Here is an 18,714-nt window from a genome sequence, read left to right as displayed (position 1 = left end):
AGCAAAGGCCCACAGGAGCTAATATAGGACCAGATTTGGAGCTTGGGGGTGGTTCTAAAAGGCAGTTTAAAGAATCTGTATTGTAAAAGAGTTTGAGTCCACAGGCTATGATTGAAACACAAGCCATTGTCTGACTGTGGTGCCATGCAAACACACAGAAGGAAGCTAGTTACTGCCAGACATGGGTCCAGATCCAATTTCTTCTGTACCAGGCTGTTGAGAGCCAATCACCCTCATACAAAGCATAATCTGGAAAGCACAATGGTTAATGGGTAATGGCGACTTATTTTTCTAACCAGCTCCCTGCTCATGCAGGAATTTTTATAGTTGGCAAGTAAAAACTGAGCCCAAAATATGGGGGCTGCAAAACATGCCACTTCAAGTACGGAGGAGGGGAGTGGGGCCAGGCACCCAGATATTCTGTGATTCTGTGATTCTGTGATATTTTAGCATGCACCCTGCTCTCCACAGAGCTGCCCCGCTCCTAGGCTGAAACATAACCAAATCTTTTACTACATCTGCTGGAAAAGGCAGGCCAAAAAGAGCAGGGACCAGTTCGTACGAGTCTCTCCTCAGGTCTGTGTTGTGTAATGCTGGTTTCTGTTCCTCTTCTTGCAGTAATAAGCTGCAACTGCTGCTTCAGGGATTCTACAAAGGGTGCAGTTTATGTAATATCCATTTAGAAATGACAGAGCTTTCCTTTCTGGGCCTTTCATGTAGTAGTCCACCCACATGCAGGCGGTGCACGCAAGTGACGTTATCACCCGGGGGCTGAGACTTGCTGCAGAAATTGATAGTAAGCCGTTGTTATTCTAATTATGTGGCCGTCTTCCTTAATTAAAGCTATGCCACAGGTCATTTACCCTGGTGCAGAGTCCACGAGCATTAATCCTGGCAGTGTTTTGGAATCAGAGAGTTCTCATTAGCATAGGATTGGCTGCGAGGGAAGTATAATCATCTGAAACCCTTTACAAAGGAATGTAAATTAGCATCCGTGCCTCCCGTGTACTATTGACATAGTGAATTATTTTACTGACTAGAAATGAAAATGAGCACGGAGCAATGATATTCATATTTGCAGCTCAGGCTGTACTCTGTTTGCAGTGGGGATTTGTGTGCGTGTGTGTGTCTCTATCCACAGCCAGAAACTCCAATTATCTTCTCTGATGGCTCACCAGCTCTTGAAGCTCACGCTCCTCCCCATGCAAAGCGCTGCAATCTGTTTACACTGAAGTAATGACTGAGAATAAAAAATAGATTTTATAATGCCTTATTAATCTTGCTGTGCTCCACTCAGAAGCACAGAGCCCCATATTAGCAGATTTAGGTTTGGGAGTGGGTTCTGAACCCCCTTCTAATAACGGGAATAAGTCTCTAACTTGTCTAATCAAGCAATGTTCAAACATTCTTTGGTCACAAACTATGCTTCAAGATAGATTTTTGTTTTTGCAAAGATTGAAGCAGGCCTCTAGAAGAGAAAAAAATGGTTGTTTTTTATCAAGTATCTCAGCGCTGATTCCACATATCATCAAGAACATCACCCACAGCTCATCAAAAAAACATTCCTCCAAGGAGGCAAGCTAACAGTGATCGCCCATGCTAGAGCTGAAGAAAGGGACACCACACCCAGGAAGAGAAGCCAGATGTTCTGACCACTGGTCCCCTATTCCATCTATCCCATGCTATTGCTTTTGCATTGCGTGATTATAGCAGCATAGAAATAATAGATGCAGTTTTACAATAGGAATTGTTCTTCCAAACAGTCGAGTTCTTCTTTACTTGGAATAATTACTTCCCTGGCATAGTTCCCACCCTGTTCAAAAGCAAAGCAATGGTCACGGCTAATAGCCAACCACGGTCAACAGTACCGTGGCTATGATTTTGGAAATTCGTTTTCAGAACAAAGACTTATGCTCCTGGTAGTAAAATACAGTCAGGACAGTAAGTTGTGATATAAATTAATATAATATCTCACTGGCGTGTATCAAAAAAGGTGTATTATTCTCCACAAACATAGTCAGAGTAGTTCTTCTTAAAGTGGAAAAAGTCAGGGAGTGGCAGGTTAAGTCCTGTTTTCCTCAGAGTTAAAGAAACTGATTCTAAGGTGTGACCCTCCCAGAAGTATTTACTGGAAGAAGGAAAAAAAACCCAAGCAACTAAAGAATAGGAAATTGTACATTAGAAATGAGCAAAAATAGATATTGATCTTAAGGGCTGCATTTAGACTAGGATAAAGCAGTCTGCAGTAAAGCAATTTCATTTCTATTTAATTTATATTATGATATTGATAGGATAACCGGTAGCACAGTATCCAAGTAGTTCACAGCACAGAGGTGTTATTACCAACATCATAATTTTACGGCTGAAGAAAGCAAAGTCTAAATTCTCAAAGCTATTAAAGTGCACAGATAAGGTATCTTGACAAAGTGACTCGCACTATGGTGGGTCAGGAAATCAAATTCAGGTTTCTCGCTCCCTCAGCAGCACTCATATAACTTGTCCAAGGTCTCCTTTCAGTGGGATGGTTTTGCTTTTGTTACAATATAAAATAATTTTAACCAAGACCATATGGTGTTACTGACTCCTGTCCTGTATGGATATAAGAACTGTTCAATCTCACTTTCACTCTGAGGAAGGTAACATGTATTCTTTTGAACATTCAAAGTGATTTCATGTGTGTGTGTGTGTTTGCTAACAACTCTCAACTAATTTCTTTTCCCAGGTATATCTCTGCTTTTAGCATGTATTTGCTCCTCGTCTCCACTCTTCATCACACGGTAATTCAAAACTAGCATACCGGCATCAGAATTATTTGATCTTCAGGGTGAGAGGACAATGAGGGTTGTGGACACTTCCACAGAACACTGATAGAAGGCCTGGAGATGACAAAGAGGTTGTGGACACTTCTACAGAACACTGATAGAAGGCCTGGAGATGACAAAGAGGTTGTGGACACTTCCACAGAACACTGATAGAAGGCCTGGAGATGACAAAGAGGCTCCTAACTCAGCCAGGAACTGAATATATTTTGCCTTTGTTCAAGTTTGTGGCTCTTGTCGGCGCATTTCTCCAGCCTGTTGTTCTCCTTCCAGCACAAGTATGGACTGGGAGTTAACTGGACAGATGGCAACTTTGCAGAGAAGGATTTGGGTGATTTGTTGGAGAGAAGGTTGAATATGAGCCAAGAGTTTGCAAAGAGGACCAGCCACATACTGGGCTCTGTCAACAAAAGCATAGCCAGTAGGTCAGTGGCAGAGATGCCTACCCTCTGTTCAGAACCAGGTGTGACCACATCTAAAGTATTGTTTCCAGCTTTGGGCATACAAGAGTCCAGCAGAGGGAAACCAAGATGGTCAGGGGGCAGGAGTGCATGGCATATGAAAAGTGGCTGAGCTTTGTTGAGGGGAAAATGACTGTTACAGTTGACTGCAACTACCTAACAAGAAGGTATAGAGAAGACTTTCTTCTCAGAGCTGCTAAAAAACAGCAAAAAGACAGGCTGCAACCTGTTACATTCTGACTATATGTCAGGAAAAAAAAGTCATTCTGAGGGTGGTAAAAATATTGGCATAGGTGTCCCAGAGAAACTATGGTACCTCCACCTTTGGAGATACTCAGAACTTGACTGGACACAGTTCTGAGCCATCTGATGTAGATGGTGCTGCTTTGAGCAGTGGGTTGGACTAGAAGACCTGGTGAGGTCACTTTCAACCTAAATTATCCCATGACCGAGCAATTCCAAATAGGTCCAATGATTTGCATTGGACTTTTGAGAAGGTAGGAAGTCCTAACCTTAAAATTTAAGGAGACAGAAAATCCATTTCTGCTATTACTGCTGGGTTTCAGCTGCAGTACTAGAAGTGAGCTCTTCCTCCCCTTTCAAATTGTTTTCTCAGTTGAGATATGTGAAAGAAATAATGACTGTGCAGAAATCAGAGATAACAGATTCTTCCTTTATTTACAGTAAACCCCTGCCAAAAGGCAGATGTTCTTTTTACTGTACTTTATTAGAACTGCTGCCTATGCTCTCGTCAATTGGTACCAGTTGTCATTAACTCCTGGGCGTGTCCTCAGGACACATCCACCTTTTTATGAAATGTTGCCACAACCCCTAATATACCCTCAAATGGGCCCTCCAGTAATGGTAGCAACACAAATGCAAAGAAACCCTAAAAACACACAGTACACACAAAGGGCTTTTCCTCTCCCAAGTAATTTTGGATGGACAGGTAGATCATTCCCTTGCCCTCTATTTTCAGTTGGGAGGAAGCCCTTGAGATGCAGGATACGAGGGCAGAAAGGACAAATGTGTCAGTACCAGTGAGCTGCTTGGGTGTGGGAAGTGAGTCCACAACTTCTCCGTGGAGAGCTGGAGGATGAGGAGGGCAGGGAACCTTGTGGTGGATGCAGCTGTCTATTGCTCCCCAACTCTTACACAGTGGTCCCTGAGCAAGCGAGGCTTTTGCAGCCAATTGCTGTTTTCATACCAGCACCACCACATGCAAGGACTTTGGTCCTTTCTTTCATATTGCTCAGACCACACATGAAAAAAGGCAGCTGTTTTCCTAAATGAAGTGTTATGAGGCTGCATCTAAGTTGTTCATCTGATCATTTTGACCTTTCTTCCTCTGCCATCATCCTCCACCCAGCAAGCCAGGGCAGGAGAGGGGTCTCAATAGACACAATGCTGTTTCAGACACAGTGTGATGCATCACAGGGAGGATGTCCCCACTGGGATGTCAAGCTCAAGGCTGGTCAGAAGTTAAATAAAGCTTCAACTGGCTTTTCTGACAGTGAGAAACAAGGAGGGCAGCTGGTAGGTCTCCTGCCACAGAAAGGGGAGGGTAAGAAGGGGTTGCTCCTGGGAGCTCCATGGGGCATGAGGGGCCCTGCAGGGAGAGGCTGCTTCTACTTCCAGGTGCAAACACAGCCCTCACCACCGCAGCCTTGGCCACAATGGACCACCTGGCTCTGCAGCCTTGACAAAGGGGTGATGGGCCATTTTGCAGGTCTGGCCATCAACTCCTCCTGGCAGCTGCTTGGTTTGCCTGTGCCCTACAACAATTGCAGAAGAAAATGCCTGGGACTGAGAGGGAAAGCGTCCAAACCTGAGCTGACACAGCTCATTTAGGCTTGGCAGAACAACTCTCAGGGAGCAGACCTTCTGGATTCAAAGCCAGTGAAAGGATGGGACTGGCAAAAAGACTCTCTGCTGCCTGTATTTCTTTAGAAAAGGCTTGTTTGTTGTGCCACCAGTCTTGGGGCAAGGGCCTTTGAGGGAAGAAGGGCAGAGCTACTTGAGCTGCTTCCAGAACTTGACTCTGGTCTGAAGGGGAGATGGAAAGCAGGCCACAGTCTATTTTTTTGTTGTTTTTTTTTTCTTAAAACACATAGGACAGAGGAAACAGCATACATTATTATACAGTAGGAATGTGCAGCCATGGATGCCCATACGTGCCTATGGGGTTGTCCATCGAGCTTGTGACTACTGGGGTCGGCCTCGCCCCGTCCACCTTTAACTGAAACCAAGAGCAAAACCAATTAAAACGTTGCAGTTGTTGATCTTCATGCGAGGTCCCCACAGATTATGTAGGGCTACTGACTTCAGTGGGATTTCGGTACCCTGTATAACTTTAGGAGGCTGGGGTTCAGGGTGTCCCCAGATGCTGTAGCTCTGAGTCCCTCCTCCAAGCACACTGCGTCTGACTTCAAGTTGTTGATTACTGCTCTGTGTGTGTGTCATATATCAAGTCATCCAATAACAACAACAAAATACACATTCCTCAGGCTGCTTCTAGCTCTGGCTGTCAACCACAAAACTATCTTCTTCAAATGTATGTAAACTAAAACCATTTTGCTACCAAAGAACTGGCAAACGCTCCTCCCTCTTGCTTGAAGCACTTACAGCCCTTTGTTTGACAACGCAGGAGCGGTGAGCTGGGCTGCAGGAGCAAGCCTGCTCTCCAAAATGGCAAAACGTCATCCCCCACGGACTTCTCCAAAACACACACACAGAAATGAGGACAGAAATTGCAGTTCTGGGCTGGGAAAGGTGGAGGAGGGAAGTGGCTCCGCCAGACAAAGCAGACAGAGTGGCCACACAGAGACTGGTAAAGCTGGGAGACCTCCAGTTCCTGAAGCCAGAGGCACATATCATGACCAGGGAGAGATGGAGGTCACCTCAGTCTCCTCTGGAAAGGAGATGTGGCATCCTGCATGTAGGTCCCTAGTCTGCACAGTGTCGGGGCCAGGACACCGGTGTGTCTTCCTGCCTAGCCCCAGGTAGCCCCACACCAGCCACAGCAGTGCTCACATCAGGACTGGGAGGGTTATTGGGATGATGTGCGGTCAAAAAATCAAGGAACTGAACTAATGGAAAGTGCAGATCCCATTTCTGTTTGACAGGATTTGAAATGTTTCCTTTTTTACCAGTTTATTTTTTATATCCTTCCTAAGACTTATTAAATTAGCTTAAAAACATAACTGCTAATCATCAAATACCCAGATTTCCAGGTGAAAAAATAGCCATAATTTTCAGAAAGCGAAACTAGAAAACTAGACATGATTTAGATATAGACCCATATAAAGCTGTTTGCCAGAAATGTTGTACAGAGCATGGCAAACAGTATCCACTGAATTATTTTAAAGCTGAAAACTTCTGCAGCTAAGTTTCATCTCCACAAAAAAAAAAAAAAGAAGAAAAAATAAAAAGACAGGGTTGTTGAGAACAATTTAATATTGAATCACTTGAACATCTGGAGGCACAAATGTCATTTCAAAAACAAAAACAAGACAGGAGGGGAAAAAAAAACAAAACAACAAAACACTTCCTATCAAGTCTAAATGATGAAAAACTCCCTGACGATTGGTGCCGTGTTTGGACACAAGCCCGAACGGCGCAGCAGCCCTTCGAGTTACCAACCCACCCTTCACGGACACCCGTGATGCAAACACTCATGGTTCATCCACTTGGGTGTGGAGCCCCATGACTTTCGGGGCTGAGTTTTAGGTGAAATGTTCTTTATCAGGGGGGTGTGTGTGTCCCTAACTGAGGTGTGGGGTCACCTGCACAACCACCCCCTCCCAGCTCGAAGCAGCCCTGTGGGCGGTCCATGGGTGTGCATGGGTGATGTCCCTGGGTGGGTGTTGTTGTCCACGGGTGGGCGTTGATGTTGCCAGGTGGTCGCAGGGGATGTCCCCGAGCAGTGGCGGGTGATGTCCCTGGGTGGGTGTTGTTGTCCACGGGTGGGCGTTGATGTCCCCGGGCGGTGGCGGGTGATGTCCCCGGGTGGGTGCTGATGTCCCCGGGCGGTGGCGGGTGATGTCCCCGGGTGGGTGCTGATGTCCCCGGGCGGTGGCGGGTGATGTCCCCGGGTGGGTGCTGATGTCCCCGGGCGGTGGCGGGTGATGTCCCCGGGTGGGTGCTGATGTCCCCGGGCGGTGGCGGGTGATGTCCCCGGGTGGGTGCTGATGTCCCCGGGCGGTGGCGGGTGATGTCCCCGGGTGGGTGCTGATGTCCCCGGGCGGTGGCGGGTGATGTCCCCGGGTGGGTGCTGATGTCCCCGGGCGGTGGCGGGTGATGTCCCCGGGTGGGTGTTGGTGTCCCCGGGTGGGTGCTGATGTCCCCGGGCGGTGGCGGGTGATGTCCCCGGGTGGGTGTTGATGTCCCCGGGTGGGTGCTGATGTCGCCGGGTGGGTGCTGATGTCCCCGGGCGGCGGCGGGTGATGTCCCCGGGTGGGTGTTGATGTCCCCGGGCGGCGGTGGGTGATGTCCCCGGGCGCGCCCCGCGTGGCCGGGCGGACGGCGCCGCTCCGTGGTGCAGCTCCGGCACTGCAGGTTCCGCGGGGTGAGAGCCCCGGCCCTGGCAGCCTCCCCGGCTCCGGACAAAGAGAACGGGGAGGGGGGACACCGATGGGGGGTGAAATGACAGGTGTTGCCCTCCGGACTGGGGGTTCAGCAGGGGCCGGGCTGGAAGGACACAGCTGGGCACCGGCACTCAAGGTGCCAAGGGCTGGTTGAGGGCTGGGGTGGGTCTTATTTCTTCCAGTGGGGGCCCAAGCAGAGACTGCAGCGTCTGAAAAATCCAGGCCTCATTGCGGGAGCCCCTGGAGTCACCAAAAAAATCCCCTTTGCAGCAGCGAGGACCCCGTGTTGCAGAGGATCCCCGTCGGCTAAGAACGGGGTGAAATGCAATGAAAATTCCTCCCCTTTTTCTGTCTTGCCAGATGATCCAAGGATTTGGAATGAGGATGTTTATAAGAAGCCTTGTTTTGTAAACCGGGGACCGGCAGACCCTTATGTTGTGCTGCAGCTGGTATTTATGGTGGATATTTAAGGAGGCATTTCAGTAACAAACCAAGAGGGGCCGGGGACAGGAGGATGCAGTTCAAGACACTGTTCCCACCTTTCCTACGGGTCTGGAGCAGACAAGTCCCCTTCTCCAGCCTCTTGTACCTGGTTCCACAGGGTCCCCTCTGCCGTTTCTGACACGCTGGAGCCGTGCCTGGCGCGGAGGGACATCCATTGCACAGATGATAATAGGAATAACGCTAACAGATGGCAGGTCTGAAGGGGAGCTACTGCCACCGATGCGGGCTGGCCGACAAACATTCCTGCCCTGGCAGCTGGAACAACGGTAGCACAAACGAAACATGAACAATTTCCTCCCTGCCAGCAAAGAAAATAGCTCCAGGGAGAACCCAGCAAGAATAATTGTCAACCTCCTCTAGGTATCATGGGAATAGAGGCCATTCAGTAATCCTGGAGTAAACAACAGCTTCTTATTTTTAATACAGAATAAAACCCCAAGAATCTAAGAGCGGGTACTGTACAATTGCTGAATTAGCTGCTCCGGTGCCCACCCCCTCCTGACCTTTCACTGAAAATCATTTAAGTGAGGCATGGAGGAGTTTGACTGTAACTGAAATGGGCTCATAGCAGAGGGTGAATCGCTTGTCACAGAACGATGCAGATAGGACAAATGCTTCACATTCTTCCTGCTTCCTTCTTCGAAGAAAATGTTGATCGTTAGAGCAGTGAAATTCCTCCCAGCTCCAGTCCCTCTCCTGGGACTTGGCCAGGTTTCTCTTTATGTCTTCAGATGCTTTTTCTTTTTTCTTTTTTTTTTTTGTTAGCATTGGTTAAAATACTCTGCAGTGTTATAAGATGTACCACAGGCCCGCCAGCGTGCCCCCAGAAACTTTTGGTCGCAGTAAACAGGGTTGATACTGGTGTTCACAACAACATAAATGGGTTATCTCTGCTGATATCCAAAGAGCTAGACCAATGCAGAAGCCCTGTAAACCTCAACCAGGTCAAAATCCTGTAAATACCTGCAGGTAATTCATAATAATATACCTATGACTGGTTCACTGGGGCTATACCTCGCAGAGGGAACTGTGTCAGATGAGCAGAACAGCTGTATTCAGCTACGATGAGCCTGTCACGCCCAGGCTTTCCAACAGCAGCTAATTATGGATACAAAGGGAATAATAAAAGGATACACATACCTCCCTGATGTGTCTTCCCAATTTCCATCCCATGACACTGGTGCGGTAACTGGCTCTTTGGCTCCTAATATAAGGAATGTTCTTTTACCTCCTGAGGAATTCAGCAGAAACTCCTGTCCTCATCCTGGCAGGTACCAGAACTCCTTTTTGCACAGGGTTCTCAAGCTCTGCCATGCTCATTTTATGTCATAGCCTCTACTGAAGTACTTGCAGATTAGCCTGTTTACGAGGTTTCTCTGAAACACAGGGTTGGTACATGTATGGTGCAGTAAATATATATGGCTACTGGCTTTTCCTATCTGTGGTAACCCACTGAGCAGCACACCTCCGATACAAGAAAAGTGATGAATACAAAACTCCCATGAACACTCACACTGGAATGAGCACAGCTGCTTCTCTCCCCGTCTACTTTGCACTGGTGAGGCCACAACTGGAATACTGTGTCCAGTTCTGGGGTCCCCAGTTCAAGAGGGACAGGGAACTACTGGAGAGAGTCCAGCGTAGGGCAACCAAGATGATTAAGGGATTAGAGCACCTCCCTTAAGACAAAAGGCTCAAAGAGCTGGGGCTCTTTAGCCTCGAGAAGAGAAGACTGAGGGGAGACCTCATTTATGTTTATAAGTTCCTAAAGGGTGGGTTGAAGGAGGATGGAGCCAGACTCTTCAGTGGTTTCCAAGGGACAATGGGCACAAGCTGGAACATAGGAAGTTCCACTCAAAAATGAGGAAGAACTTCTTTACGGTGAGGGTGACAGAGCACTGGAGCAGGCTGCCCAGGGAGGTCATGGAGTCCCCTTCTCTGGAGATCTTCAAGACCCGCCTGGATGCAGTCCTGAGTAATGTGCTCTAGGCAATCCTGCTTTAGCAGGGGAGTTGGATTAGATGATCTCTAGAGGTCCCTTACAAGTCTGTCGAATCTGTGAATCTGTGTGTAAAAAAAAATAGAAAGATATTTCTATATCCAGGGCTTGGAGGGCAATTGCTTTTCATACCCCACAGCTTGGCGCAGGCACAGAAAGGGAAGTTAATGAGAGGCCTGCTCAGCCCTTATCACCCTTTTTTCTCTTCCTTTCCCTTTCTCGGTCCTCGCTCCCCCTCGCCTCCCCAAGCAAACCCTGCTCTCATTTCCTCACACACGGCCATGGAAGAAATAACACGGGTAGGAAGCATGTTTTCCTCCTCTAGATTACTTGTACCCAGGAGCCCCACTCCAAAACCAATTCTCCAGCCAGTATCTTTCATCCAACCTCGGCAGTGGAAAAAGCCCTGGGGGGAGACACAAAACACAGGTGATCCCTCTAAACCCCTTCTTTTATTTTTTTTCTCCATCTGATTCAGGGGGGGGTGGGGAACAAAAAAATCTGCACATTTCTGCAACGGCAAATAATAACTAGAAAGCCTCTGACATTTCTCAGAGGAAGACCTTCATGTATTTTGCCAGAGAAGGTTGGTCGAACACTGTTGCGGCTTCGTAACCCTTCATTATTGTACACCAGGCCTCAAAACCGTTAAGGTCTTTAGGAGAGTGTGGAGAAGGGGGGGGGGGAGGAATTTGCCTTGTGATGTGAGTGGCAGCCAGGCTGGCCAGGATTTTGGCACATCTCCTCCCCGTGATGGGGAGGATTTGGTTTCCATAGCAGCGACGGCGTGATGTTTTTCAACCCCCCCTCGGCTCCCCGACCGCCACCTTCCACCCCAGGACTCGTATTCCACAATTGCACGGGAGTTATATTTCACCCCCACGGCTTTCATTTTCCTGCTGCACGTTTTCACCAGGCTCCAGCAGGTTTGGGGAGCGGGGATCTGGGGGGGGTGAGGGGGAGAAGCCCTGGGGATGCTGCCCGAGCATTGCTGTCGCCTCCCTCTCCCTCTTAGCAGCGCTCCACAAAAGACGCAGTGTTCCCTGTCCCCAACTGACTCGTCTTCGCCCAGGTCCCCCCTTTTCCCTCTCTTGTCTCCAGCGATCAGCTCACGCATGCCTGGCTCTCCACAACAGAGCGGAGCTGTGTGCGAGTGCCAGGCGCCCGCACAAAAGCCGGAGCGCTGCCCGCGGAGGAAATGTCAATACAGGAACACCAGGCTATTTACAAAACCCCTCTTTATCCCGCGATGGAGATGCTTGTAGCTGTGAAAACAGCCCTACCTGTAGGTATACACTCCCCTTTTCATTTTAACCCCATGAAATGCAGGGAGCCTCTTGTCTCTCTCGTTGCAGAGAAAGACTTTTTTTTTTCTTTTTTCTTTTTTTTTTTTTTTTAGGCCAGCACAAAAGAGAGGAAAACACACTCAGAAATAGGGTGGTGTAACTGCAAACCTCACCAACTATTCTGGGGACTCGTAGGAGGATCTGGAAAGCAAAGCCAATTCATTTTTGCAGCTGATCTGTCTTCAAAACAAGTGCTCCTTTAGTTTTACGCGTTTGACATTTGTCTGCTGCAGAATCACCGGGGCCAAACTCTGTTCTTATTAACTCCATAAAATGTTTTCTCCTGCAGTGCAGAGTCTGCACAGAGGAGAAGCCAAATTCTCTCTGCTTTTGGCAGGTTTCCCAAGGTACAGGGTATGTTGTGCACGCATGCTGATGCTACCTGTGCTCTGAGAAGACCCCGACCCACGTATCCAGGACAGATGTCCTCCAAGAGGAATCCTGGTGGCAGGCAGGATGGCGGAGCTGGGACTCAGCGCCATGTGGACGTGGTCCCCAGCTTTTAGATCACAGCTGGCAGTGATCCTACCAACACTGAGGCTGCCAGGCTGAGCAAAAGCGTAGGCTTTTTGGTGCAGGCTGACCACGTAGGGAACAAAGGATACAGAGCGTGGTGCCTTGGCCTCCCGCAGAGGTCTCAGCCCCTTCCACCAGTGGGAAGTGCATGGTTTCTCATCCACCCACGGTCAAATATTGGTCAAGGCTATTGGCCCTGCTCCTACCAGCTTGTTCCGACACTTCGGGCAAGCCAACTTCTCTTCACCTCACTGAATTTCTAGAGTTGGAAGGGACCATAGAGATCATCTAGTCCAACTCCCCTGCTGAAGCAGGATTGCCTAGAGCTAGAGCATGTTACTCAGGACTGCATCCAGGCGGGTTTTGAAAATCTCCAAAGAAGGGGACTCCACAACCTCCCTGGGCAGCCTGTTCCAGGGTTCCGTCCCCCTCCTCGTATTTGAGTGGAACCTCTTATGTTCCAACTTGTGCCCGTTGCCCCTCGTCCTCTCGGTGGGAACCACTGAAAAGAGTCTGGCTCCCTCCTCCTTCAACCCTCCCTTGAGATACTTGTAGGCGTTGATAAGGTCTCCCCTCAGCCTTCTCTTCTCCAGACTAAAGAGTCCCAGCTCTCTCAGTCTCTCCTCATAAGGGAGATGCTCCAATCCTTGAATCATCTTTGTAGCCCTACGTTCGCTTATTGGCATAAAGATGTTTTTTTCACCACTCAGAGGTGTTATTTACAGTCACTACTGTTTCTGAGCACTTTGAGAGAAGCGGTTTTATCATTACTTTTAGTAACACTATAGGACTGATGTGGTGGAAGAGCCCCAAAGGCTGTACTCACAAATCAAGACCTCCTCATGGCAAGCGACGCTGAGATAAATTTGACCACAAAAATCCCATTAATTTCCATATGTCACTGAATTCTGCAGTCGTCTTGGAAGAGCCTCTCGCTGGAGCGCAACATCTGTTCTGGCTCAGAAAGATGGTAGTAAACATCACATCTTAATTAAAACTGTGTGTACAGTTGTGGGAGACATATTGGTCCCTCCTAAAAAAAAAAAAAAGTATCTTAATGGCTTTGGTCCCAGGTGCTGACAAAAAATGCCTGTTACTGTCGTTGTCTTGGTGAATGCTGAGTCTCTGTTTATCAGAGTCCAAACAGACATCAGAGGAAAGGCAGTAAAAGGACTCTGCCCCCTCTTGGCAGAGTGTCCCTCCGCTGCAGAAAATAACTTTACCCTTCACAACAGCTTGGTTAAAAAGGTCCTCTAAATGGCTTTTCAGAGGTGACAGGTGGAGGCCACACGTTCAGCATGGTATCTGTCAGGTAAAGGGACTTACTCTCTACCCTTCTTTGCACTACACTGGAAATACATCTCTAAATATAATGACTTTTTTCAGCCATGTGCAAATCAGGGCCATCCTTCTACTTTAGCTTTTATGTTCTCAGTCAGGCCCACAGATTGACCACAATGCAAATATTTCTTATTCTCAGTTTCCCTCTCTTGCCGACCTGGTAGCGGGACTAACATACAAATCATTTTACTCCATTTTGAATACTACAGCTTCAAGAACCCCTTTTCAGTATTTGACCCTCACTTGGGCACTGCAGGTTTCCCAAAAAGTAGAATTTCATGAGAACTGTGTTCTAAAACTCTTTTGGTTTGAATGAGACTGAAACCAAACCAGAAACTCCTCAGAGTATGCACCATCTCACCCAAATTCTTAAAACATCAGTTTTATTTGAATTTGTTCAAGAAAAGGCCGTTTGCAGAGCCTGTTGGGATCTATCATTATATACATATCAAAAATGAATATTCAGAATATCTAAGTGAGAATATGAGTTTCACTGAGCATCTGCTGAAAGCTTCCACGGTTCCCACGTCCCACTGAGTTCCTCTGAGGCCAAGCAGTCTGTGAGTTCTGGATCCCCATTGCCAAAATGTCTTTTCAGGAGGTAAAATACATGTTGATCTTCTTACCTAAATGCAGTTGTCCGCCATGTAGGTGCCCACACCTGAGGCAGGTGGCTTCGAGTCCTTTTGCAGCCAATGGAAAGAAATAGGCCCTTCTAGATGCAATTCATCAGACCTAAATAGTTTAGGATTAAATGAGTAGCAGCCACTTTCTTTTCACTGATTATAAAGGATGTCTCGGTTAACTAAATCAAGTGGAAATATCAGTATTTCATCTCTCTGAAGTCAAGGAGACACTGAATGATTGAGGCTAGTCTGGAGCTCCAACATCCACTCAGAGCAGGGCTAATTTCAAAGTTAGGTCAGGTCGCTGAAGCCCTCATCCAGTTGAGTTTTGAAATATCCACGGCTGGAGATTTCATTGCCTCTCTGGGCAATACTCTCACTGGGGTGGAAAAAAAAGCATCCTTACATGCAAACAGAATTTCCCTTGATACAACTGCTAACTGTTGCCCCTTGTCCTTTTATGGTGCAGCAGGAGATCCTTTCACTTGGGGTTAGTCTGGCTCTGTCTTTCTCTATAATCCTCCATTAGGGAGGGCTATAAAAGCAGGAGTAAATCCCATCCTTGGTTCCCTGGTCATAGGGCAATGATTATCTGTGTATTCTTTGAAAACTCAGAAAAAACCCAAGATGTTTCAGGTTAAGTACTTCATGCTCAAATGCTGGGATCTTCCAGAAAAGCTTATTTTTTTCCACCAGAAAATTTATATCCGGCACTAGTGCTGAAGTGGGAAGATTTGTGCTAGGCCACTAATTTATTTTCTATTTTGGGTTTATCCTTCCTTTGATAGCTGAGCTGGATTTACACCTCTTGGTATAATCTGATGTTGGTACAAGCATGTGTTTTGCTGTTGGAGGCATAGCACAAAGGCAGTCCCACAATCCAGGATATAACTCTTTCCTTGTAGGTCTTTCAGTCTATATAAAGCACAGGAGAACCGAGTACAAAGCAGATAGAAAGAGCACACAGGTCACAACTGCGCGGTGATGTGCCTGTGTAATGAATCCTCTGAATGTACCCATGGGCTTTAAGTTACAGCCTGTTTTGATTAGTTCCATTTCTTTTCTTCTTCTTCTTCTTCTAGCAGTTTTGTGATCTGTTTGTTGTTTTAAATAAAATTAACAAACAAATTAAAACAATGCAAAACTCATCCCATTTTATTCCTGTTTCTGTTAGGTAACTTAGAATGATAGTACAGTAAGTCAGCTCTACAAGATAAATATAAAAAAGCTGATGTTCAATCAATTTTTGTTTTCTAATGGGAAGTGTTGACATAAATGCTGGCCATAATTAAGAGTTCATTCTGGAGCTGTTGTGCCTTTGCTGAAGGCAAAAGAATGATGGCATAGCCCCACATTCAGGAAGTCCAGAATTGCAAAAATGAAGTGGATAGAATTAATCAAAAATTCAGAAGCTCGGTGATTTGTGTCCTTGTGAAAGCCTAGACAAATCATTTCATAGGGCTTTATTTTAAAAAGGAAAATAGGAGCTGCATAAATATGTAAATGAGACATCCAAGAATGAGCAAGTGGGAGAAATATTATTGCTATTTGTCTGGCTGGCCTGATATATATATTAACAAAAACAAGCTCGGAGTCATACATGGCTTTTGTGCGCATTTTTAAACACAGATGCATAGCTGCAAGTGTGTGCCTATGCATGTAAATAAGTGATAAAAATATGGGTGGAAGCATACGCATTCAAATGAGTTGGCACCTCTATTCAAAGAGCAGAGAAATCTGTATGTTCCATTATTTCTCTTTAAATTCAAAAAATCTTTCTTCCTGGACTTGTCTGCTTTTTCTCAAGCACAAAGCAAGCTCTTCTGAGATACTGGAGGCCTTCAACTTCATTGCTATGTTTCACATTTTCTGCCAAAAATTCTAGTCTCGCTCTCAAAATATTGCCCCTGCAAGACATACTGATCTACCACCATATTCTCCCACAGCAGTACTAATGCTTCTTGTCATCCAGGATTAATTTCTTGTATTAAGAAACTACGGTAATCAGTACTGAGTAGAGTTTGACCTCTTGAAGATGCCCTCCTGTAGCCTGATGAAATTACAGGTTTTCCAGGTCCACCTCACAGAGAACCCTTCAAAATCCAGGTCTAGTTCCCTCTGTGGCTTGAGTTTTACCATCAGCATCACCAGTGACAACCAGTATCTTCTCAGTTTATACCAGATATACTAGAAAAAATAGAATTTAATACTAGGTAATGGAGAATGAAGACCACAACTCACATCATTAAAGAAAGAAACAAAAAGAGAGACGCTATGGGAGATTTCTTTGTGATCACTTGTTGGAAATAAATGAGCACTGAAAATGTAAGGAAATGTAACAGAGTGATGAGCTAGAGTCTCTGGTAAGAAAAGATCAGAACCACTGGCACTGCTCAACTGTGATTAAAATATTGTAATCATTACTGTCAGTTCTGCAGGCCAAAATGTGAAAACAGGCATGTACAGGGACACTGAAGGACTAATTGGTTTAATTTGTCTCAACAGATAAGAATACTGAGGGCACTGTAAAATTAAAATGGAAGAAACATCAGAGTACTTTACTCACAAACAAAGAAGTACATTGAATTAAAGCTAAATATTGATCTAGAAATGCAGGTGACAGAAAACAAAGGAAGCTTCTTTAATTAAATTAAGAGTATGAAGCAATTTCCCAAGTAGCTCCAGTGCAGCAGTCCTACAGTATAACTGACAAATCAGGGTGAGCTTTCAACAGAATCTCATCTCTAATAGTCAGCTCAGTCTGTGAATCCTTCTGGATTGCCTCTGAGGGCAGAAAACAGTCTTTATAAGGGATGTTATTTAACAAGCATCCAAGTTCTCTCCTTTTCCCATAGGTCACTAGCCAAACTCAGGAGGTGGTTTTTGTGTTTTAATCCACACTTCATTTTACAGCTTCCCCTCCCATCATCCTTTTACAAGTCCCTCACGGCCATCAGTCTAATTAGGTCTCCCATGGAAAATGATGAACTCCAATCTTTATCCAATGCACCAAAAAACTCCGGAGTATACATCCTGTATGGCAACTGAAAGACTAGAGAATGGTTCACTTAGCTATAAGGCGTTCCAGTCAAGATGAACTACCGGCCTTTGGTCCTCTATAGTCCCATTTTTCCCCATTTAGTAAAAAAGTAACGCCGTATTTGCAGCACCCACTGAATGGATCACACCGAAGGAGAAGGAGGCAGCACTGGAGAAGCTTGGGTCCCTTCACAGAGGGGACTTCACCCTCCAAGTTTGACCAGAATACACTGTACCTCCAATCCTTTTTGGATCAAGCGTACTATTAGTTCTCTCTTCCACTTTATTGCATTAGGATGAGGCTCTGCATGGAGGGAGAAAGGAAATGGCCCTTTGCGTCCTGCAGTCTTTGTGCTTTTTGCAAACCCATATGGGAACAAGGCACAGCACTGCCCTTCTCCTGTGAGGTCCTCAGGCCACCATTAGGCTTTTGGCTAACAATTCTCCATCTGCCTCCTGTTTTTATGGGACGTGTTGTGCTCTCTATAAACAAAGTGAATTTTCCACTCCAAATTATCCGGGATTATTCACTTCAGTATTTAAACACAATCTTTTTGGTCATGTTTTTACTCTTTATATTCTTGTTTTCACAAGCTTTTACTCATTTTTTTATTGGCACTTACTCTCTCATTAAGAGGATTTTGAACTCATGTCTATAACCACACTTTCAATTCCCAAGCAGCTATACATGGGGAAAGGTAATTCATGATCCTCTAGTCAAAGGACTAATCTGACCTATCACAACTGATCAGTACATTTAACCCCAAATTTAAACACACTTAAAATACAAACGGTGACCTCTACAAAGCATTTGCTTGTGATCCATCCTGAAAGCTGAAAATTCTAAATAGTCTCCAACTCAAACCACACCTATGAAAACTGCAGTCTGCCAACAGGCGAAAAAATGCTACAGCAATTTCAAATTGTTCCCTCTGCACACTTCATAAATAAATAAGACTAAAAATGCTGCTTCCCACAGTGGATAAGGCAGGAAGTAGGAAACAGTCCAAAATATCCTGACATGGTCTGCAGACACTGTGTGCTCAGACAGAATTTGAGAACAAAATGGTCAAAGTTGGTTTTGCTTTGTTCATTAGACCAGATGATTTGTGAAAACAGTAACTGAGAATGTAATAACTACATGATTGCAACAACATTGATTTTTATTGAAACAAAGGGCCTTACCTATGGCTGGAAATTTTGACTACTTACAGAAGAAATTTTTTATAGCGTGCTTCTTGCTAGAACAAACATGTATCCTGACATTCCTATCCCTTAAAAAACTGTGCCCTTCACACAGTGGGACTTCTAACAGCAGCTGGAGCCAGCCTAAGAATGTGAAAGGGCATTGCAGTGTCCAAGGGTAGGCAGCTATGACTTTTGAGAGGCATGAGGGTCACAAGCTCTTCCAGCACAGCTCCCAAACCAACTGTGTCCCACAACACATGAAAAGGGGCTGTTTTTATATGGCAGACGG

The 18,714-nt window shown here is 46.0% G+C and overlaps 1 protein-coding gene across 1 annotated transcript; it reads right to left on the bottom strand.

Moving 5' to 3' along the window:
* Positions 1-7,024: 7,024 nt before the first annotated feature.
* LOC106902333 (splicing factor 3A subunit 2-like) lies at positions 7,025-12,197 on the bottom strand. Its single transcript, XM_014965732.1, has 2 exons — positions 12,125-12,197; positions 7,025-7,878 (listed from the first exon to the last, which is right to left on the bottom strand). Exons 1-2 carry the CDS (start codon positions 12,195-12,197, stop codon positions 7,025-7,027), a joined length of 927 nt encoding a protein of 308 aa, XP_014821218.1.
* Between the last annotated feature and the right edge of the window lie 6,517 nt (positions 12,198-18,714).

Source organism: Calidris pugnax, unplaced genomic scaffold (genome assembly GCF_001431845.1).
Source record: "Calidris pugnax isolate Ruff unplaced genomic scaffold, ASM143184v1 scaffold20, whole genome shotgun sequence".
NCBI classification, from domain to species: Eukaryota; Metazoa; Chordata; class Aves; order Charadriiformes; family Scolopacidae; genus Calidris; species Calidris pugnax.
The sequence above is the reverse complement of the archived record's forward strand: the minus strand, read 5'-3'. Positions and strand labels throughout refer to the sequence as shown.